Source organism: Ceratotherium simum, chromosome 4, assembly GCF_057802395.1.
Source record: "Ceratotherium simum simum isolate JZ-2026a chromosome 4, ASM5780239v1, whole genome shotgun sequence".
Classification (NCBI taxonomy): domain Eukaryota; kingdom Metazoa; phylum Chordata; class Mammalia; order Perissodactyla; family Rhinocerotidae; genus Ceratotherium; species Ceratotherium simum.
This window is the reverse complement of record NC_141903.1, coordinates 27,864,372-27,888,101: the sequence shown is the minus strand read 5'-3', so window position 1 is coordinate 27,888,101 and position 23,730 is coordinate 27,864,372. Positions and strand designations below refer to the sequence as shown.

Sequence of the window (23,730 nt, the reverse complement as noted above, 5' to 3'; positions counted from 1 at the left end):
AATAAAAATTGAATTGGACCATATTTTTTAAAAAACAATGTTTCATTGATACTAAGACGCATTTTTTTTAAATCAGAACACATCTTACAAGTGATATATTAATTTGTTCATTTTTTTCTTTTTTTTTTTTTCCCAAAAAGCTGTTACTTAGTAGATAAAACATCTTTCAATCAGTGGCATCTTAGAATGGAGAAATTATTGTAATTTATACCAAAGCTTTCTTTTGAAGATGGAATCAGATGTATTCATTTGTAGAATAAATATTTATTCTTCCCACCCGTTCTTGTTGAAGGGTTTACTGAGAGCAGATCCAGCTGATATGAAACCAAGGGGGATTTTTTTAGCTCCACTTGAACCAAGAAGAAAACTGATCTAGGAGTGTGCTGGGAAGCCAGAGAGACCGATCCCGTTTCCTCACTTCCAGCCAGCAACCAGGTGCAGCTCTGAGGGGTTACAGGGTGCTGTTCAGAGTCCCTGCACCCCTGAATCTCCTAGCGAGGCAGAGAAACTAAGACTTTGTCACCAATGCCTGTGACATGAGATCACATTTTGTCAGTGTCCATCAAAGAGAATATATAAAGAACCAGAGAGCTCAAGGGACACTTTCTAGCCCGGAACCTCAGAAACACGGAGAGAACGGCATTCCAGGTGGAGAAAACGGTGGGGTGGAAAGAAGAAAGGCACGGAAGCCTCCTCAGGGCGCAAATTGGGTGGGTGTGCCTACCTACCGCCCAGAGAAGCAGGGAGAGGGTAAATGGAGCCTGGAGTCCTTCCCAAGAGAAGGCCTTATCCTCCAGTCCCTAACTGGGTATGTCCTAGTCCCTGAGAGGCCGCGTTGCTCATGATTCGTAACTAATAATAGAGGCAGCATGATGTGGGAGCTGAGGGCGCTGGCTGCGGTGTCAGGTTCCCGGGTTTGAATCCTGGCTCTACTCCTTCCACTTCATTCCGAGTCTCAGTTTCTTCCACTAAAAATGGAGATAACAATCTCCTGCCTACCTATGAGGGATAATTGGATTTGGACAAGGAAAGCACGCAGCACATAGGAAGCATTCAATTAAAAAAAAAAAAATCTAATGCTTAAAATACAGGTTTGTAAATGATCGCCTTTCTTAATGAAGTAGACAGGAATCCAAGTTCTCTCTGGAACACTTTCCCTCTTGCTTCTCGCCTGCCCATCCTGGGAAGGGGTGGAATTACAGAGGGACTAGGGATAAGCCACAGAGTGCGCATGGAGCAGATGAGGATTTTTGGACACGTGTGTCACAAAGGAAACTGGTGTCTGGTCCCCGGAGAGCTACTGACGAGGGGTGAGCAGGAGCGGGTGATGCTAAGTGTAGCCATTTGGGGAAATTATTAAAGCCCACAGTGAGCTCACGTCAGAGTGGAAGGGGAGAGATTGGAAAGAGGTGACCGGTTAGGAGCTGTGGCATTATTTCAGGTGAACAGCAGATGATATAAGACATGTTTAAGCGAAGTTGAAGAGTCTGACCCTGCTCAACACTTCCCGGGATTCCCTGTCACTTACCCTAGCACTGCCTTTCACACTTTTCAACCAAATGGGACTCAAGGGTTTGGCTCTATTACCCAAAGTGGCTCTCTGTTTAAGTTAGCAGGGAAACGTGAAACTTCACAGTCGGTCCATTTTCAAATAGAGTTAATAGTATAGAATTGCTGGTCTAAAGGGGGAGCAGAGGAGACATCTCTGGGGCTCTTCAAGACTCCAGACATTCGTTCTCAGGACCTTGGACCATCATTGTCTTGATCCCCACCCCCAGTCCTGGAGGCAGGAATCACCCTGGGCGTCTCCCAGAGCTTGCCCCAGGATGGCTGGGTTTCCTGTGGACTGGATTCCTGGGCACCAGGCCCTGGACCAAATCCAGGGCTCCCACTGGGAGGCTTCTGCAGACGAGGGGAAGGAAGGGAAGGAAGGGAAGAGGAAGGACTTCCTACCTGGGCAGAGTCAGGGTGGCCATTCTGAGCCTGCCCTTTAGCCTCCCATCTAGAACGTCTAGTCTGACCCCTGGGTGATGCCTGAATCCCCTGAGATCACTAACAACAGCACTATCAATGGTACAAACAAGGCTTTACAGAGGGGTTCATATGTGCTTGGTGCAGTGCTTAACACACTTCTTACATTACCTTCCTTTCTGCTCACACAACCCTCTGAGGCGAGTGCTCTCATTATCTCTGTTTCACAGATGAGAAAACTGAGGTGACGTCACCGGCCTGGGGTCACTGGGCTAGGGAGGGCAAATCCCAGGTTTGATGCTGGCTGTTTCTCATCCCAGCCACCCAGTCTCTCAGCTACCCACTGCACTGACTCACCCCTGCCTTCCTGCCCAGGGGCTGTCCCATCTGGACTCAACCCTTCTTGCCTCTTTTCTTAGTTCAGGTTTCTGGAAACTTCTATACAGTGAACCTAATATTGTGGTCTTGGAGCTGCCACCCACGGGTCAGGTCTGCCCTCCAGAGCCCGCAATGCCCCAGGGAACTAGCCTGCTCCACCCTCCCTCTCCCCCCACCCCCATGAGCCCTTCTGCTCCTGGAGACAGTTGTCCTGGCAGGATTTACAGCCCCCTCCCCAGTCTCTGGTCCTTCCTCTGGATTCTGGGTTGTCAGTTAATCCCTCCCCCATTCACCCTTGGTACCCATTACTGTGCTGGGCACTGGGCAACAGTGGCAGATATTAAATCAGGCATCATCTCTGCCCTCGTGGGTTCAGTTTAATGGAGAAGGACATTGAAGAAGTCATCTGCTCTGGAGGGTATAACAGGGTGACCTCACCTCACCAGGAAGGCAGGACAGGTCTCTGGAGGAAGTGACATCTAAACAAACTCTCAAAGGATGAGTGGTCACTATCTGGGGCGTGGGGGGAGATTTAAAATAACAGTAATAGTCAAGTTGCTCCAAGCACTTTATAGAATACCTCACTGGATCCTCACGACAACCCTATAAGGTGTGGGTATTATTATTATCCCCATTTTGCAGATGAGGACACACAGAGAAGTTAAGTAACTTGCCCAAGGTCACACAGCTAGTAGTGAGTAGCGGTTGGAGGAGAACAAGCCACGCAGAGGAAACACTACAAACAAAGAGCACTGGGGTGGGTTTCAGATATGGAAAATAGGTGAGAAATAGTAAAAATAATCATTTTTTTAAAAACTCCAGGGCCGGCCCCGTGGCTTGGTGGTTAAGTGAGCGGCGCTCCACTGCTGGCGACCCGGGTTCGGATCCCGGGTTCCAACCGGCGCGCTGCTTCTCCGGCCATGCTGAGGCCGCGTCCCACATACAGCAACTAGAAGGATGTGCAGCTGTGACACACAACTATCTACTGGGGCTTTGGGGGAAAAAATAAATAAATAAAATCTTTAAAAACTCCATTGAACAGAAGAAAGATAGATACATACTATGTTCTCCTTAGTGCAGCCTGAGGCATCTACTGATGATTTCCTGATTCGTTTATCACACTGAGGTTTCTGTGGGCTGACTGTCCACCTAATCCTTTGCCTTTCTGAGTGGGGATGCAGTCCAGTGTCACCTCCAGAATCCCACAGAGGTTCTGGTGCTTGATTGGGGGGAGGGGGAACAGATGGCACATGCGCTATTAATCACAATTTACCACTTTACAGAACTTCAGTTCACAGAGTGCTCTCATTTCTCACAGACAGTGCTGGGCTTGAGTCTCCCAGCCGGCTCGAGAGGTGGATAGGGCAGCTGTCATGACCTCATGTTAGTGTTGAGGAAATTGAGACTCAGCGACATGAAGCAGCTTGCCCAAGGCCACACAGCCATGCAGCAAGGATTAGGATTAACCCAATGTTTGTCCACTTGAGGTCCTATTTAAAAAAAGAAACAAAAGTGTTAGGCACACTTCCTACCTAGCATGTAGGAAGTGTTCAATAAATGTTCGCTGTCATTCTTGGATATCTTTTATTATTATCTGTGTTATCCACGTACCCCTAGCCAGACACCGCGATGTCTGCCGCAGACTGTTGGTGAGATGGGTCCTCAAACTCAAACTTCTTAGAAGCAGAAAGCGCAGCCCCTTGAGGCCTCAGACCAGGTGCCCATCCTATGAGTGGACACCATAGAGGGTGGTCGTGAGGTGCTTACTGCTGGCCGCAGCAAGCTTAGGGGTAGGGACCCCCTGTTAGAAGAAGAAGGCCAGAAGGTATAATGCAGCGAATGAAAACGTAGCCCCTAGAGTCAGGTCTAGGTTTGAATCTTGGTTCTGCCAGCTGTGTGCCTTTAGACAAACGACTGTGGCTCTCTGAGCCTCACTTGGTTCGTGTGTAAAACAGAGGGTAAAAACAGTACCTACCTCACAGGGACACTGTGAGGATTAAATGAAGGAATCTGTGCTAAGTGCGTAGCACAACATCTGGAACATACTTAAGAACTCAAAAATACTACCTGCTTTTATCATCGGGGATCCCAGACCACTCCCTGGGGCTGCTTCTGTTTTCCCGGGCCTTTGCTGAAGGAGATGGTGCAGACTGCTGAAAACGGAAACAGCTGCAATCTTGCGTGTGGGGGTAAGCGTGTGTGTGTGTGTGTGTGTGTGTGTGTGTCTCACAGTTTTCCACTTCCTCCTGGAAACATTTCCTTTGTGAGCTAAATGGGGAGGAATCTGCAGACAAAGGAACAATTCTGGGAGAGCCCAGTTCCCCAGCCAAAAGTTACTTCCTAGGAAGTGGGTGGCTTGCCCCACCGCCTCCCCTCTAGAAATGTCTTGATGAGGGAGCCACGGCTTCCCTCGCGGCCCAGGGCTGAGAAACAAGGTGCCTGGAACGAGGGCTCTGCTGGCAGATGACAGGACCTGGGCAGAGCTGCTGCTAGAAAGGCTATTAAGATTCAGGGCTTCCTTGAGCCTGTCACCCTAGCCTGACTCCTGGGAAGTGAGTCACCCAGAAATGACCTTCCCCACTGACCTTTGACCTCCATGACCTCTTGCCTCCCTGTCTTCCTGAAATAACAGTAGATCAGAGAACTGTGCTACCCTCCCATCCCTAATAATAATCCCCACGGTTTACAAACCCTTTCCCAGCCCTTCCACATTTCCCCCTCGCACAAACCTACAAGTGGGGATTGTAAACCCCTCCTGACAGAAGAGGAAAATGATACTCAGAGGGGTCAATGACCTACCCCAGATTCCACACTAGTGAGTGGACGGAGTTAGAACCCAAACCAGATCCTCTGATACCAAATCCCAAATCTTCCCACTCTCCTTCACCACCTCCCTTCCTCAGGATCCTGTGTCTCTGTCCCATGGAGTCAAACTTGTGCTATTCTCTTCAGTATAAAGGATATTCAGTTTCCTGCGAGAGCTGTAATTAACACATGCAAAAGCCTTCCAAGGTGACCTTGCCAGCCCTGCACTCCCTCGCGGGGGCTATATTTAACTTCTGGAAAGCAGTCAGCGAGGAGGCATTGGCTTTGCAGCTGGGGTTTCTTTGCTGCTCCTTGTTCATTCTTTTCCAGCCAGCGTGAACCATGGTCTTCCCTGCACGCTCTGGGACAACAGGAAATGTTTGTTTTAGTGCTCAACAATGCGAGTCCAGCCAGTGCGGTCCCCTCCGACGGTCTGCCCCACTGTTTGGCCTTCACTTGGACTCAGAGAGAAGGGCTTGTAAATTCAGAGGAAGGAAGTGAGATGTCCCCATGGCCCCAGATGTGTAGATTTGCAGCAACTAGAAGAGAAGGTGGGCAGGGGAAGGAGAGATTTCTGCACCCATGAAATGAAGAGGCAGTGCTACCGGCCTCACCTGTGTAGCTGGTGGCCTCTCTGCGGAGTTAACCCAGAGCCGGACACAGGCAGAAGCAGCGTCCTGAAGGAACACTGGGGTAGGCATCACTGAGTCGCTCCTCAGTATTCTTCCCGTTCTGCAATGCTAAGTTCCCACACTTGTAAAATGGGGCTAACCCGCCTTGTCATAAGAATTAAATTATGTAAATAATACTTGTAAGTCTCTTGAAGCAGGATATGACTTACATATATAATAGTATTGGAAGAGTAACATAAACAGCTAACCTTTATTGAGTACTTACTACGTACCAGACACAGTTCTAGGCACATTCTCATGTATTAGGGCCATTCCTAATAGAGGAGGTAGATCTGCTCAAAGGTCACAGATGATGTCCACGAGGCATTGGGCGGATATGTGAGGGTCCCAAAGGTGCACAGCTAGGAAATGGGGAAACAGGACTTGAACTCAAGTGGTTTGGGTTGCTCAATATATGTTAGTTGTCATTATTTCCCAATTTATATGTTGGGATTAAAATCCGCCAACTACAAAGTGTGCATCAGTTGGCAGCCACATGCACAAGAGGGATACAAGTTCCACCAAATAGGGTTTGGGTCGCTCAGCCCAGGGAGAAATTGGGCATCTGCTTCCTTTTGTTCCCCGGGGCTTCTTGTTACCTGTTTTTTTCTTTTTTTCAAGCATGTTTTTACTATGCTGAGCCACTATGAGGACAGACATGGTTTAAAATCAACTCTTAAGAAAAATGTATTCAAGAATTCATTCATTTCATAAATACTGAAGCCCTTACTTACGCTGTAAGTAAACAAAAGCTGGTACTATTCCTCCCCTCATGGCGTTCAGGCTAAAGGAGGGCAACTGACGTTAATCAATGAAATACGTAAGTACAGCAGTCCCCTTCTTATCCTCGGGGGATGTGTTCCAAGACCCCCAGGGGATGCCTGAAACCACGGATAGTACCGAACCCTGTGTGTACTATGTTTATTGCTAACTAACGGGCTAATGGGCCTGTAGCTATGTATACAGCTGGATACAGCGTGGATACACTGGACAGAGGGATGCTTCACATTCCAGGTGGGACAGAGCGGGATGGCACGAGATTTCATCACGCTATTCAGAACACGCACAATTTAAAACTTATGAATTATTTATTTATGGAATTTTCCATTTAATATTTTAGGACCGAGATTGACCATGGGTAACTGAAACCAGGGAAAGCAAAACCATGGATAAGGGGGGACCACTGTAAATATAACATTTCACCGTGAGAAGTACCACAAGGAGAGTGATGCTATGACAGCATCAAATAGGGGGAATGGATGTGGTCGAGAGGACAGGGCAAGCTTCCCTGAGGTAATCATGACTGAGTTGAGAGCTGGAGTGGGGACATTACTGCTTTCAGGAGAAGGGAGTTCTGACAGGCAGCGGGAACAGCATATGCAAAGGCCCTGGGGTAAGAGGCTGAGGAAAAGACCATGAAGACAGCCTGGAGGGAGGTCTCTCTGGAAGGGCCTGCAGTGTTGGAAGGCCACAGGGCCTCTTCCACTCCCTCCTCCCACGCAAACATTGAGGCCATACCTGCTAAGTGTCCTGCTTTCCTTTCCAGGGTGACTTGCCTCCCCACCACTTGAATGGGTCATATCTCATTAATGCGCTAGCTTGTTGAAAACCAGTTTACTAAAAGTCATCTCTAAAATCATGATCAAAATTTTTTAAAGTAATGCACTGGTTCTTTCAGACAGGAGCCTTTGTGACATGGAAATTGGGTTATTTTGCTGTTTGGAAATGAGAAAGGAAATCTGAGTAACCAAAAGAAAAATTGTAGGCCCTTCATAAAACCACATTCTAACAACTCTTCCTATTTTCTCTTTTTAAATCATGCTGGGGTTTTTTTTCACTTTGAAAACAAAGAAGGATGAGTTATCTTTGTCCTAAAGAGACAATGGTGAGGTAGGGAAAAGAGAAATTGTGTTTCCGCCTACTGCTTTGCATTTAATGAAATTGTAACTTGCAAGCTGTTTCCCTGCATTTTTGTAAATTCCAGAGTCTGTGAATGAGATCACAAGTCAGTGTGCCCACTGGGCCCGCCTGGGAGGAGCCAAAACAAGGGTTATTATTCCTGTGGTTTGTCGAAGTTGAATTAGTCACTTCTCTTTTGTCATGGAAATTAGGCTCCATACCTTTGACATCTCTTCATAAATCCGACCTTCCCTGCACTGGAGCCCATGTTGGCCGTGAGAAACGCCTTTTGCTTATAGGTTTCACCAGGCTGCATCAGGGGTGCCATCCTCGGAGCAGGTAACAGAGCTTTTTGCCTCTGGCTTAATTTCTGCTCTGTACCATCTCATTTTGATTTCAATTAGGTGGGGATTGTGGAGGAGCAGAGAGAAAATTGATCTTACTCTCAGTTGGGTATTCACCAGGAACAATAAGCACTTAGTGGTCTAATCTTAGATATATTTTTAAACAGCTTTCTAAATTTATTTGGCAAACTTTTTTGCATCCCAGAGAACAATTATCGCCCATCTTGGGTTTCTGTGCCTGTCTGTCCCACTCAATGAAAGATTAAAGACTTATAAACAATGATTAGACCGTTTCTTCCTGTGTTTTTTTCCTCATTGGAATTCTCTGTACCTCCCTAAGGCTCAACTAAACCAAACGAGATCAATGAAATGTATTCATGGTTCTACATAAACTTGAGCCATAAAAGACAGTCCTATCCTGATGCCCGAGTCTGCCCTCGGACAGCTGAGATGACCTGGACCAGGAGTGAAGGCGAGAAGGGGGCAGGTTAGGAATTCGTGAGCGAGATCTCTCTTGACTGGGGACGGCAAGGACAGGATTCCAGGGTTACTGCCCCTCCAACTGGAAGATGTTGTCCCCTCACCTGGCATGGAAGGGTCCTTGGGATGTGAGCACCAGGAGGGGAAGGGGCTCCACCACCTCCTCCTGCCATAAGCACCCCGGGCTGAAGCTCCGTGTCAAGCCTAGAGCTGCCAACAGTCCACATGGTGGGGCTTGCAGAGTCCCACGACATCCTCTTGCCGCCCGATACCTCCCTCCCTTGTGCCTACCACCCCACCTGAAGCTGCCAGGAGGTCACATGAATCAACAGAGCGCCTGTCGAGTGCACGGAGCACCATATGCGTTATTTCATTTCATCTTCACAATGACCATGTGAAGCAGCTACTGTTATTACTCGCTCTGTTTGCAGATAAAGAACTGGAAGCTTAGCAAAGTTAAGAAATTTCCCCAGGGGCCCACAGCTGGAGAGGGCCTGAGCTGGGAGGGGGGCCCAGATGGTGCACAGCCTGTGGCCTTAGCCACTGTTCTGTGACTCCTCTAAGCCTCAAGCTTTGTGTGAATTTAACACTAGATACTTTTATTTTCAGTTGGTTGTGTGACCATAGCTAAGCCAAATAATCTCTTTTTTTTAATAGACGGTGAGAGAAACATTGGTTTTTTGTTTTGTTTTGTTTTGTTTTGTTGGGAAAGATTCACTCTGAGCTAAGATCTGTTGCCAATCTTCCTCTCTCTTTTTTTTTTCTCCCCAAAGCCCCAGTACATAGTTGTGTATTTTAGTTGTGAGTCCTTCTAGTTCTTCTGTGTGAGCCGCCACCACAGCATGGCTACTGACAGACAAGTGGTGTGGTTCTGCGCCCAGGAACCAAACCCAGGCTGCTGAAACGGAGTATGACGAACTTTTAACTGTTAGGCCATCAGGGCTGGCTCCCAAATAACCTCTTTGACCCTCACTTTCCATCTTTTCCATCTTTAAAATGAAAAAGTTAGACTAGGTCATCAAAATATCATGTTCATCAAATAAATGCTTGTTGGGCATCTACTACGATTGAGACATAGTCCATATCCTCACGGCCTTTGTTACAACGTCTGTGGCAAATCTGTCACTAGATACCATCTGATCAATACTGTGGAGTCTGCATAGTTCTGGGGAGTATTAGGAAGCAGCGACAACAACAACAACAACAACATGTTCCGCATTGAGTGAGTGTCTGCTTCCCAGCATAGTGCCCTACTAAGTGCTTCTTAAGCAAGACCTTACCTAGTTCTCCCAGCCTAGGAGGCTGGGATCCTATTATTCTCATTTCACAGATGAGAAAACCAGGGCTCAGAATTCTCTAACATGCCCATCTTTGTACAGCTCAGAATTTGCAGCAGGAGAATTCCAGTTCGCACAGTCTGACCCCAAAGGCCTAATCACTGCCCTACTAAGCAAGACGCCATGCTCCAGCTAGTTATGATCTTCCGAAAGAGCTCTTATTCCCACCTTGACTCTCAGTTGTTTCAGAAGGTGATGTCTAACGATAATTTTTTAAGGAATGAGGGAAGTCTTCCCACGTTCCTTATATTCACAGACATACCCTGTGGTGTGTTTTCTGGTGTTTTCAAAGCTTGAACCTTGGAATCACCTGGAGTACTTCTTAAAAATACAGATTCCTGGGTCCCAGTACAGGACCTACTGAATCAGGCTCTCTAGATGGGAGGTCTAGGAATCTGCATTTCCAACAAACCCCTGGGAAAGTCTTATTGCTAAAATTTGAGGCTGCTGTCCTGGGAGTACATATGAGCCCTGGCGGAACCATTTGTCATATGCATTATATGCATGTGATTTCTCTCCAAATTAAATTCTCTGGTGGTTTAAATCCCTGTGGTTTGAATTCTCTGGTGTTAGAGATGAAGCTGCTTCATCTCTAACACCAGAGGGACTTCGGTATCCACTGCACGTGGAAGCTGGCTTTGGGGGAGTTCCGTACAGCCCTTGAAGAGCTGAGCGCTGGCTGAAAGCTCTGTCGTATCCGTGATGGATAAGATTCTCTCTGGGATGAGATAGCCCTGTTAAGTCAGGCGTATGCTTTGAGTCACTTGTTTTTCCTCTATGAGATCTTCATAGTTAGGGCTCTGAAGTTCAATGGGTCCAGTGGAGAGAGGCCCACTGAGCAGGAATTTCAGCCCCACAATAAGGATTTCCCGGCCACCCAGTGAGGGGACCCCCAGGTCAGGAGCCCCAATGAAGTCATAGTCCAGAGCCCTTAGCAGGAGGCCTTGAGGGGCTGCCCGCCCCCTGCCTGCCTCCTCCCTGCCCAGGACTGGCCTCTGCTGCTCAGGAACGGAGTACAAGCTTTGAAGTCAGACAGACCTGGCCTCAAGGCCTGGCCTTACCGCTTACTATCTGGGTGGCCTCACTTCTCTGAGCCCTTCCCCCCCATAGGGCTCGGATAGCAACACAAGGTACCTCTTGTGCGGTTTATGAGGATTAAATGAGATGCTGCGTGCTAACTGCTCTGCACATGGTAACCGCTCAGCTCTAGGGAAGCGTTCTTGCCCGCTCACTGCCTGCAGGCTGAGTGTCCCCCTTGGCTCAGGCTCCCTCTGCCAACTGCACTTTAGAAACTATGTGACTCTCCCTCTGCCACCTGCTGCCTGCCCGTTCCTCCCAGGCTGCAGAAACCAAGCGCCACCAGGACTGGGCAGCTCCTCACTCCCCATCTGCTTCTCCCAGATTCACTCAGTTCCCTCCTTTGCTCTGTTTGGACTTTTGTGATCATATCTCGGTTCAATGAAAAGTCACGGTCTTGTGTTAGGAATCCCATCAAGGACCAAGAATAAACACAAAAGGTGTACAAAGCTTGGGTACTATAGCTCATGTCTTTAAATGCAGAGAACTCATTCGGAACCTAATTGTTCTTACTTTAGAAACAATTGTAACAAACCTTAAATTAGAAGCGAGAGAGCTTTTAGAAGCGAGAATGCTGCCACACATAGGCACTTGCTGATAGCAGCAAGAAAAAATCATTGGAACTTCACAGTAAAAAAGAAGGAGAGAAAGGAAGGGAGGGAGAGAGAGGAGAGAAGGTGGGGAGAGAGGGACAGAGAGAGGGACTTAGGTTGAGCAATCGGAGGTCATTCATTGAAGGACACCAGTTCTCAGAAAGGTGTGGTTGGGATGGGGAGTGCCTGGGGGAGTCCCCAAGATGCTTTCAGGGGTTTCACAGGGTCAAAACTAAGTTTTAGATAGTGCTAAGACCTTATAGGCATTTTTTGCTCTCGTACAGTGGAGTTTTCCAGAGGTTATGTGACATGCCGTGATGTGGTAGCGCTAAAAGCTGATGGGATGCGTGCCTGTGTATTCTTGTGTGTTAAAATTTTATTAGTCTTAATTGTTACTACAGTCAATGTTGATTGACAGAACCCACATAAAACAAAAGCTCTTTGGGGTCCTCAATAATTTTTACAAGTGTAAAGGAGTCTTGAGTCTAAAGTTTCAGAACTGCTGGTAGAGGGATGAACAGCCGCTGCACCCCATAGCCTTGACGTTCCCGCGTGATGGCAGAGCAGTGTCATGGATTTTCTAATATGAACCACGGCTGCAGGCCACAAGAAAGCTCTCGTGGTACTCTGCCATGCCTTCCTGTAGCTTTTACCATGGCCTTCCTGGCAAGTAATTATGTGTCTGTGTGTGTATATTAGAGAGAGAGAGAGAGAGAGAATGCCCACGGGAACAGTATCTTATTCATTTTCTAGTTCCCCCGAGTGGCACATCATTAGTGCTCAGTAAATATTTTGGAATTGAGTTAACTGACTTTTTGGTGTGTCTGTTGGTGCCAGAGAGGTTTGTGATTCCATTTGAAAATATTTCCTTCACCATAGCTAAAATTTGGCTAAAATCATTTAAATGATTTCCTGCTTCAAAGAGGGAACCTCCCCATCCAGAACCTCACTCACGTGGTGTTACCAGGGCTCAGGCCCTGGAGGCAGCAGAGCCCGCAGGCACCTTTCACTTGGGCTCTGAGGTGAGTGGTGCCTCCTGGAGTTGTGTGACTCAGTGGCTCTAGGAATCACACAAACTTGGAATCAGCCTGGCTCCTCCTCTTTCAAGCTGTGAGATGGTCCCATAGCTTCCCTCAGCTCATCTTCTGGAGCCTAGGTATCCCCATAGGACCTGCTCACAGATGTGCTGTGGGGACTAGATGAGACAGTGCATGGAAAGCCCAGTGCCCCAAGGCAGAGACAGCTCGTGAGGTGGCACCTGTCAGTATCAGCCTTTAGCTCATTTCCAGCAAATTTGAGGTGGTGATAGAATGCCACAGAGAGACTGCAACGTCACATTTTCCCAACAAGTGCCACTATCTACACATAAGATTTCTCTTTTTAAAAAAGTCCTCGTGTGGTCATCTGTTCATTCCCTCTCTTATCGAATACATGTGGAGCACTCACACCGAGCAGGCCCCAGACTAGATGCTAAGGGAGCTGAGATTCATGGTAAGTCTGCATTTTCTAGAGCGTCACAGCCTGCTGAGGGAGGCAGACCCTCCCAGACCCACTCAGCACAGATCACACAGTAAATACTATGATGACAGTAACAGCTGACTGGGGGTGAACGTTTACTATGTACGGGACAAGGCACTTTTCCTGCCTGGTATAATTAATCCTCACAGCAACCGCACAAGGCAGGTGCTGTTATTACCCCCCTCCCCTTTACAGAGGCGGAAACTGAGTCACAGGTTAAGTAATTTGCCAAAAGTCCCACAGCTGAGGAATGATGGAGCATGAACTTGAACCCAGGTGGTCTGGCTCCAGGGCCGGTCCTCTTATGCATGGTGTTATAGCCCTTTTTACACATCCAGACCCTGTAGCCACAAGTCAGAGTCTCAGGTTTCCTCAGGAGGGCCCAGGGTGGGGAGAAGCGTATGGAGCTGGGAGAGAGGAGACTGGAGCTGAACTCCCGGCTCTCCTGCTGCCTTGTGTGACTTCAAGCAAGTTACTTATGTTCTCTGAACCTCAGTGTCCTCATCTAAAAAGTAGGGGTGATCATGGGACCTATCTTAAAACTTGTTGGGAGGATCATATAAAATAACTGCAACGCGCTGTGGTGCCATGGTCAGAAGTGTAGAAAAAGGGAACCAAGTCCAGTCGAGGCTCTGCTGGCTGTGTGACCCTGCGGGTTATTTAACCTCACTAAGCCTTCGTTTCATCCTCCATAGAATGGAAGTAATAAAAGGCTTTATATGAGATTTAAAGGAGACAATAAGTATGAAAGGGCTTAGCACAGCTCACAATAATTATTCAGCACAGGTCAGCTTTTACTGTTACGCACAAGTGGTTGGCGAGTTACAAAGTAGGACAGTACTACCACTGTAATGAGGCTGGTGTTCGGCTCTAAGGCAAACCAAGTCCCAAGTTACTGCTGGGGACACGGAGACATGGATGACATCATGGTCTTAGCATGCTCCGGTCTTTAAAGGACTTTGTGCTCTAGGATTTTGCAACTCCATGTGGTCTCAAGCAGCAGCAGCAGCAGCTGGGAGCTTGTCAGAAATGCAGAGTCTCAGGTCCCACCCCATACCTCCTGAGTCAGAATCTGCATTTTGACAAGATCACCAGGTAATTCCTGCAGTGCTCAAATTTGAGAAGCGCTGGTGTAACGCAGAGAGAAAGAATGGTGACCAGAGACTTCGGCCTGGGGTGGGAAGGGTTAATGTTTAGTTTGGCTCCCACCAAGGCACCGGAAACAGAAGCTTCCAGAGATTGAAGCATATGAACTGATGGGACAGGAGGGCTTCCTTCCTGCCTGTGTCCTGGACGGCTGGAGGCTCCGGCCTGGGACCTGCATTGAGCCTCGAGCTGTAGTGAGGAAGGACCCCCCGGGCCTGTAAAGCAGAGGTCAGGCTGGGACAAAGGGAGGCCTGAGTGCTCCGCAAGGGCTGTCTGGACTCAGAGTTGCCAGGGTGAGCCCGGGAGGTCCAGTCCTCAGATGAGGGACATATGAGATCTGAGGTAGAGGGGGAGGCCTGGAGGAATGTCATGGTTAACTGAGCAGGGCTCTCCCAAGGGACGCTGGGTGGCCAGCAATGGGACAGCTCTGGGAGGGCCTCTGAGGTCTCCCTTTGTACCCAGGCCTGCCCGCGGCCCCTGCTTCCCTGGCCTCTACTGGGTGGGGGCGGGGCCAGGATCCTGGACACAGAGCTGTGACCATGCTCCATCTGCCTCCCTCCTCAGTGCTGGAGCAGCTGCTCCCCGAGCTCACAGGGCTGCTCAGCCTCCTGGACCACGAGTACCTCAGCGACACCACCCTGGAGAAGAAGATGGCCGTGGCCTCCATCCTGCAGAGCCTGCAGCCCCTCCCAGGTCAGCCCTCAACGCTCTGCCCAGAGATCCTCAAGAACCTTCCGGAACTCCCCAGGGCCTGCCAGCAGGAGAACACAGACCTTGCAGCATGGCATTCAGTACTTTTCATGATCTGGCCCAATGTCTTCATCCACTTCAGCCCTTCTCCACCACAACCCTCGCTGTGCTCTTTGGACTCATCCATCCCCCACCCGCTACAAACTCACACACACTCATGTACACACCACATAGCACACTCCCACATACAACACACTCACACACACATATTCTCACATACACCTCACATACATAACAAACACATACCACACACGACACACAACATGCTCTCACACACAGCACACGCTCATATACATGCCACATACCAGATTCCCACACACACGTCCTCGCATGCGCCTCACATGCATAGCATGTCCATAACAAATATACACTACATGACACACACCACACACAAACACGCTCTCACTAACAGTATGCTCTCACATACATAACACATCACACATGACATACAACGTGCTCTCACATACAGCATGAACTCACATACACAGCATACATGACACACAACACATCTCTCACACCCACATGCTTTCACACACAACACACTAACATACACATAGTACACACGCCCACACAATGAACACTCACACACAGTCTGACATACACCAGATAGACACACAGCACACACAGCACATACACATCACACACTCCTACACACAGACCCACACACACACACCCTCATCTTTGTGAGTTGTACGCAGGCCCCACATCTTTACTACTGTCCCTCCCTCTACTCCCCACAGCCTCTCTGACTCCCTGTCTACTGAGCAGCAAGGCCCCTCGTCTGCTCCAGCCTTTTCTCTACACCCTAAGTCAGCCCACGAGATGATATATGCAAATCCGAGGACTCAGTAAACCCTAATAAGCTCTACTTGTGTCCCGCAGTGTTTGAGGGTCTGAGTGATATGGTGGGAAGTCACCACTGGGAGACTCTCTGAGCCTCACTTCTCAGTGACAAAAGAGGTCCATATCATCAGCTGCCCTCACAGGACTGTGGGAGGATGAAAGGGGCAGCAGTTTGGGACTGTGTTCACCGGAGCCCCTGTACCCTGGCCATCCCCAGAGCAGCCCCTATAACCTGTTTTCTATGCTGGGCTCTGGGCATCCTTTCACTTGGTGAAGGAGATCCTCAGTAACAATGTAAAAATGAAAACAATGTTTGAAAATCAGGGAAATAATTTAGGATGTGCACAGCTTTGCACACTGAATGCTGTGTCCTTTGTGGGATAAAAATCTGAGTGGGGCAGGGGAGACCCCTCCTCGGAGTCAGCAGCCACCGGTCCCCTCCCTCCTCACTGCTGGCGTGTTCTCTTCTTTCCTCACAGCAAAAGAAGTCTCCTACCTGTACGTGAACACAGCTGACCTCCACTCCGGGCCCAGCTTCGTGGAGTCCCTCTTTGAAGAATTTGGTAAGCGAGCCTCTGCTGACCTCAGTCCGTGGAAGGGTCCCCAGATTGGCCGGGGAAATACCTGCCTCTGGGCCTGGCTCCAGTGTTATAGCATTGAGTCGCTTTGGGCAAGTCCCTTGGCCTCTCTGGGCCCTGCCAGGTCTGAAAGTCTAGTGGAAATCTGTACGGTTATGGGAAATCATCCCCAAGGTGTGAGAAAAGGGAGAGATGAACGCGCAGACCAAAGAAGTGTGGCCCATAGCGCATCGTCTCGCCTGCTACTTGCATCATTGGTAGTGGCCGCCTGGGACTCTGGGTCGAGCAGTCTGGCGGCTCGGTCTAGCAGTCTAGAAGATGGAGCTGTGAGGGACTCGCAGTGGCGCCACGGGCGTGGGAGCAGCCGAGCCGGGCTGTGTGCAGGGTGTGTGCAGTGCCTGCTCGGTCTCGAGGGAAGACAGCACTGTTCAACACAGGGAGAAAGCTGTGGGTCAGGTGAGAGAGTTTTAGGAGCTGACAGACACTGTGGGAAGACACTGTGCTTTCATGACATAACCCTTGAAATTTCCAAAGCACTTACCAAAAATTATCTCATTTGAGCCTCTCGGTAACCCTGGGAGATAGACAAGCCAGGGATTATTGCGGCCAGTTTACAGATGAGAAGATTGAATCTCAGGGTAAAGTCACTTGCTCAGGGTTACTAATGGAGGAGGTGGTGGAGGCCTTCCCACCCCAAATCCAGCCCTCTTCCGCTCATCCTCGGCTTTCTTTACCCAATGGCCTGATCCTCCATAGACTGTGACCTGAGTGACCTTCGGGACATGCCAGAGGACGATGGGGACCCCGGCAAAGGAGCCAGCCCTGAGCCAGCCAAGAGCCCATCTCTGAGACATGTGAGTCATGGCCTGGCTTCCCACACCCTCAGGCCCTCTGTCCATCTGGAGGGGAAAGGAAGGCTCTCCCCCTGACGCTGGGGACCCTCCTGGCTGTACGGGACCCTGTTTTCTCTTCCGTGTGGTGGTTAAGGGCAGAAACAGTGCCGTGAGAACATTTCAGAGACTCATGACGTGCTCACTGTGCCTTTGCTGAGCAGGGATAATGTGGTGAACTGACCTGTCCCTTCAGTCCCAAAGGATATCCCCACCCCAACCTCTGATTGCAGTGACACAGGCAGAGTGATGGGGAAAGCTCTGGATCAGAAGTTGGGTGGCCTCTGCCCTCCTCCCCACTGCTGTGTAGGCAAATCACTTCCCCTCTCTGAGCCTGAGTTTTTCACCTACAAAACGGTTTGGGTCATAGCTAGGGTTCCTAGCCTTGGGGCCATGGAATTAAGGCAAGGGGCACATAATCACATCAGGCATTGTCTATTGACCACATAATTCACTGTCATCATCACCATCATTGGTACCAATTGTTGACCACTTATTATGTCCTTTACATGCTCACAGCAACTGAATGAGGCTGGCATAATTGTTATCCCCATTTTACAGGTAAGGAAATTGAGGCTCAGAGAGAGTAAGTGACATGTCGATGTCCCACAACTAGTAAGTGACAGAGCTTAGCTGTAAAGCTGGGGTTCCCTGGCCCCAGAGCCTAAGCTCTTAGCCACGAGGCAATCCTGCCTCCCTAAATAACTTCTCTCACATTTACCTATCCTGCTGTTCCTCACATGCGTGTAGGTGGGGTTGCAAAGTATGGCAGAACTCACAGTAACTTTTGATAATTCTGCATGTGCTCAGTCTAAAGTATAACTACGTCTATGTGGCAGTCCACAAAAGTTTCAGACATTACAGAGGAGCCCTGATGCTTACATAATTTGGGTAATGAATACAGGACCAAAAGACACTCTCACAAGGTTTCCCAACCTGGCCCTTCTGCCACTCTATTAGAAGTTACGTCTTCACGTTCAGAGACTGCATCCTGCCTCTAGGAGCTCCTGCCTCCCTCTCCCCCAGCCTCCTTCCCGTCACTCTGCCTGCTCCCCTCTGCTCTGCTGCCCTTCTTGGTCTCACACACCTCCCTTCTCCTCCTTTAGGCAGCCGACCTGCCTCCACCGCTCCCCAATAGGCCTCCACCAGAGGATTACTATGAGGAGGCCCTTCCCCTAGGGCCGGGCAAGTCCCCCGAGTACATCAGCTCCCACAGTAAGTTCTGGTCCCCCAGGGGTAGGGACAAGGGCAGGAGGCTCCTCTCCTGAAGTGCCTGTGTGTCCTGCTGGGGCTAGAGCTCCAAGCTGGGCACTGCCCAGCCATGCCCACTTCCTGAGGAGCTGCCTGAGTACCTGACCTCCCTCATGACAGCCTGGGTGAGCCAGTGGGCATGGCCCCAGTGGTCAGGGGCTTGGATTCTAGTCCCAGTTCTGTGTGGCTTTGGACAACCCCCTTCCCCTCTCTCGGCCTCTGTTCCCCTACCCTTAAAATAAGAAAGAGGGGCTAGATGCACACATATAAATGTGCTAGGATGGAGGTACACAGATGACCCCACAACACGGTTCATAGCACTGAAGCTGGTGCTCACCTGAGAGCTCCTCTTCAGTGGACTGGTGGAATAGTTGTGTTTCAGCAGAATCACATCTTACAGGTGGATTAGGTTACAAAGTCAATGCATAAGATAAGAAAGCCCGTGGTGGAAGTCAGAGGTCTTCAGAGTAGAATGTGGCCGCCCCAGAGGATTCATGAAATGATGTAGGCAGAAGTATTAGAAACTTCATTTATATTTAGTTCAATACATCTTTTTAAAATTTCCATGTGAGGGCTGGCCCCGTGGCTTAGCGGTTAAGTGCGCATGCTCCACTACTGGCGGCCCGGGTTCGGATCCCGGGCGCGCACCGACCCACGGGTTCTCCGGCCATGCTGAGGCCGCGTCCCACATACAGCAACCAGAAGGAAGTGCAGCTATGACATACAACTATCTACTGGGGCTTTGGGGAAAAAAAAAAAAGGAGGAGGATTGGCAATAGGTGTTAGCTCAGAGCCAGTCTTCCCCAGCAAAAAGAGGAGGATTAGCATGGATGTTAGCTCAGGGCTGATCTTCCTCACAAAAAAAAATAAAATAAAATAAAAAATAAAAAAATAAAATTTCCACGTGAATATTTTAAAGTTTTAGTATTTATAATCTAATGGTAGCATAATACTTATAATTAGCTTATATGTACATATTTAATTTGTATATAAATAGTATATTATATGTATATATTTTTACTCATAGGTGAGCACAATAAAATAATTTAGAGGGCAATGGTACAAATCACCTTTTAAAAATCTCTTAAATTGCCCACAAAGAGAAGTCTTTGATTTTGACTAGTCTCTCAATCGGTTTCCTCCAGTGTTGCAAAAGATGGCTGTTTCTTTGAGGATCAGATAAGTCACTGGCTTGAGCACAGGGACTTACCATTACATACAAGAAACTGTATTACAGTTTTTGGATGACCCAGCACGTGTGGTTGCACTTGTATAGGATAATGTTTGTGTGACGCCCTTCTGTCATTCAGTAGCACAGTGGAATATTCTCCAGCCACCAAAACAATAAATAAAATAGGTCTGTCTGTGCTGATCAGAAATGAAGTCCAAGATATATTCATTGCAAAGAACTCAGACACAGAATACTGCATATAACATAATTTCATTTGGTTTTTAATGGGGTACACACACATGCATTCATTTTAACAATTTTTCCTAGGATATGCAAGAAACTATTAACAGTATTTTCATGTGGGAAATGAACAGAAGTGTCAGTGAAGGGAACATATTTTCCCATTCATACTCTTTTGTACTGACTGCACTTTTCACCGTGGGCATATATTTTTTTTATTGTAGTAAAATACACATAACATAAAATTGACCATTTCAACCATTTTATAGTGCACCACCAGTGGCATTTAGTACATTCACAGTGTTGTGCAGCTGTCACCACTAGCTAGTTCCTAAATGTTTTCATCGCTCCAGAAGGAAACCCCATACCCATTAGGCAGTCACTCCCTGTTCTCTCCCCTGAGCCCCTGCCAACCACCAGTCTGCTTTCTCTCTCCATGGATTTGCCCACTCTGGACATTTCGTATGAATAGAATCATACGATATGTAGCTTTTTGTGTCTGGCTTCTTTCACTTAGCATAATGTTTTCGAGGTTCATCCATGTCATTGCATGTATCAGTACTTCATTCGTTTTTATGACCAAATAATATTCCATTGTATGGATATACCACATTTTGTGTATCCATTCATCAGTTCATGGACATCTGGGTTGTTTCCACCTTTGGGCTACTGTAGCATATTATTTTTGATTAATAAACTAGCTAAAACAAAGTGAGATGGGGTATTGGACCAGGTGATTGGTGGTTCAGTACTCTTCAGCCTTGATTGTCTAGGGGTCTGTGTCGCTGCAAGCAGCTGTTCGTATGTGCAGTGGGTCACTCTGTTTTAACCATTCGAGGACAGGGGAGGAAAGAGAAGACAAAGTGCTGCAGGGCCCTGAACCCCAGGTCAAGTCCCTCAGCTGAATGAGGCTCCTCCACCTCCCAGAGAGCTCCTTCCTCTCTTGGATGGGGCTGGGGCTGAGAAGCCACCTCCCAGGAGCAGCGGGGATCCTGGGGCAGGAGGGAAGGGAGTGCCTCCGGAAGGCCAGGGACCTTGTCTAGGGGGAGAGCGCCAAGCCCGTCAGGGAGTATCCTTCCTCTCGAACACAGTGTCCAGCCCTGCCAGGTGTCCCAGCACTTTGCTGAGGGTACCCCCTCCCCCTTCCCCATCGCACTTCCTCCTCCCCCAGCCCTCACCTCTGGTCCTGACTCCCCCAGTCCACCCCACAGGAGATGTCACCATGATCTGAGGCCTCAGAGTACCTGCTGGGAAAGGCAGGCTCTGAGCCTAACTTGGGAGATAGAACTGGGTGTCCCGGTTGCTGGGAATTTGAGTGCTGCCGTCCTCAGGAAACAGATGGACATCAGGGCCTGGGAGCCCTGAGCAGTGCTCTGAAGAGCAGCGTGGTATGAGAGCGAGTTACACTGGGTGAAGGAAGGCTTCCTGGAGGAGGCATGTGCTTCTATTCCCTGAGCTGGCAACCTCAGTCTCACCCAGGCTCTGTCACTAGCAAACCGCATGGCCTCAGTTTCCTCATCTGTAAAATGGGGCTAATACCTACCTCCCTGCATTGTGGGAATGGCAGGAGATGATAATAATAGTGATGGCTGGCGTTTGTCTAGTACATTATGTGTGCCAGGCACTGTGCCGAATTTATATGCATTATAGCACTAATCCAAGGTGGGAACTGTTCATGTCACTTTAAGGGGAGGAATCTGAAATGCAGAGAAACTGTGTTTTCTTTCTGAGGTCACTCAGTAAATGTGAAGATAGGTTTGAACTCAAATCTGATCAACCTCAAAGCACATGCCTTTAACCCACTGAACTTCAGAGTGTGCTCGGGAGACCATCTGCATCAAAATAACCTGAATTATTTTTAAAAAATCCAATTCCTTGGAGTTCAACATATTTCTATTTTTACACATGTTTTTTAAATATCCTATTAAATAATTAAAAAAAATTTTTTTTTAAACCTCAGCCCACACTAGTGAATCAGAGTCTCTGGGGATACAGCCTAGGGCTCTGCGTTCTAAAAAGACCCCCAATAATTCTGATGCAGAGTACAATTTGAGATACTCCCAACCCCTGTCCTGTGCTGCTGCCCTGGATGGGAATGTGTTGTGAAAATTCAGCGTGGGCAGCTGCCATAGTCACTATTGTGTGCGTTATTATTATCTCTCTAGTCCAGTTCCTCTATGGTTGCAGAGGTTTACAAGGAGATCACTTTGACAAGAAGAGGGAGCACATATATTAGGAAGTGAGTGGAAGGGCTGAGGTGGCAGAAGATCAGGCAACGGCAGAGCAGGGAGGGGGTCTGAGCCCAAGCAGCTGGGGCCCCTGCAGTACAGGGACCAGTGCTGTGACTAAGACACACACACACGCACACACACATCAGTGCTCTGGGATCACTGAGGAGGAGCTGACCATTCTCTGCCTAGGAAGGTCAGAGGAAAGATCTTGAAGGATGGGTCTTGAAGGATGAGTAGGCGTTCTCTAGCAGAAGGTAAGAGAGCACAGGGGATAGCATGGACGCAGGCCTGGAGCACAGAGGGCATGTGGGAAGCTAGAGCAGATGAGGTGCAGAGAGGAGGCCCCACGCCCTGGCTGGGGAGCTGCAGGGAGCTCCACCCTCCCTTCCCTGAGGAGGGGCACGGTGTCCAGGATCCTCCCCAGCCCTAGCCTCTGGAGTCTGCCTGCATTTCTCCAAGGTGCGGCTCTTACTGGCAATCCCGCAGACGGCTGCAGCCCAGCCCACTCCATCGTGGATGGCTACTACGAGGACGCAGACAGCAGCTACTCCACAACCAGGATGAATGGGGAGCTGAAGAGCTCCTGTAAGTACCAGGAGGGTGTTCAGAAGGTTCTGTCCTTGAAGAGCAGGCCTTGACCTGACCCTTGGCATATATGTGCTCACCACCTCCTCTGATGTTTACTGAGCACTCACTGAGTGCCAGAAACTGGGCTAAGCACTCTGTATTCAGTGATCCTCGCAGTGGCCCCATGAGGTAGATACTGTTATTTATTATGGCCATTTTACTAATAAGAACACTGAACCTCTGAGAAGTGAAGTTACCGAGAGCACACAGCCAGTGGTAACTCTGTGAAACAGTGACCATGTGGGAGGGTAGCCATTACCATGCTCACTCCTCATGCCCACCCCTTCATGATCTGGGGGCCCCAGAGCAGGGACGCCTGCAGAGGGGTAAGAATGTACCTCCCGGGCGGCGGCACAGTGGCGGGTCCTTTGCCACCGCACCTGCAGACAATGACTCTGACGCAATGAGCAGCTCCTACGAGTCCTATGACGAGGAGGAAGAGGAAGGGAAGGGGCCGCAGCCCACGCACCAGTGGCCCTCGGAGGAGGCCTCCATGCACCTGGTGAGGGACTGCAGGATATGTGCCTTCCTGCTGCGGAAAAAGCGCTTCGGGCAGTGGGCCAAGCAGCTGACCGTCATCAAGGAAGACCAGCTCCTGGTGAGTGGCCGTGGGCGTGTGCCTCTAGGCCTCACATGGACTTGCACGTGTGTGTGTGTGTGTGTGTGTGTGTGTACCTGTGTGCGTGCAGGTGTGTCTGCCTCAGTTCCTCTGGGCTTGCTTCATGCACAGAGGCTCAAAGCCTGGTGCTTCTGAGATCAGGGCTCTCCCAGTCGAACAGAATTTTAAAAATCAAAACAAAACAAAAAAAATCTAGAAGACCCGATATAGACTTTACCAAGTTTTTGTTTTGCCAAGAACGAATTTTTTATCTCTTTTAAACAATGTTTATTGTTCTTCATTATGCAAGTAAATGTGTTTATTTATAAAAC

General features: G+C 48.9%; 1 protein-coding gene across 1 annotated transcript in view; it reads left to right on the top strand.

The window, feature by feature from the left end:
* The window catches only part of AFAP1L1 (actin filament associated protein 1 like 1), a 64,105-nt gene that overhangs the window by 11,682 nt on the left and 28,693 nt on the right, over positions 1 to 23,730 (top strand). Inside the window, exons 2-7 of the mRNA XM_087430275.1 lie at positions 14,784 to 14,912; positions 16,292 to 16,375; positions 17,147 to 17,244; positions 18,387 to 18,495; positions 22,660 to 22,758; positions 23,187 to 23,398. Of these exons, the coding sequence (XP_087286401.1) occupies positions 14,784 to 14,912; positions 16,292 to 16,375; positions 17,147 to 17,244; positions 18,387 to 18,495; positions 22,660 to 22,758; positions 23,187 to 23,398 (731 nt within the window). The remainder of the gene's footprint in view (positions 1 to 14,783; positions 14,913 to 16,291; positions 16,376 to 17,146; positions 17,245 to 18,386; positions 18,496 to 22,659; positions 22,759 to 23,186; positions 23,399 to 23,730) is intronic.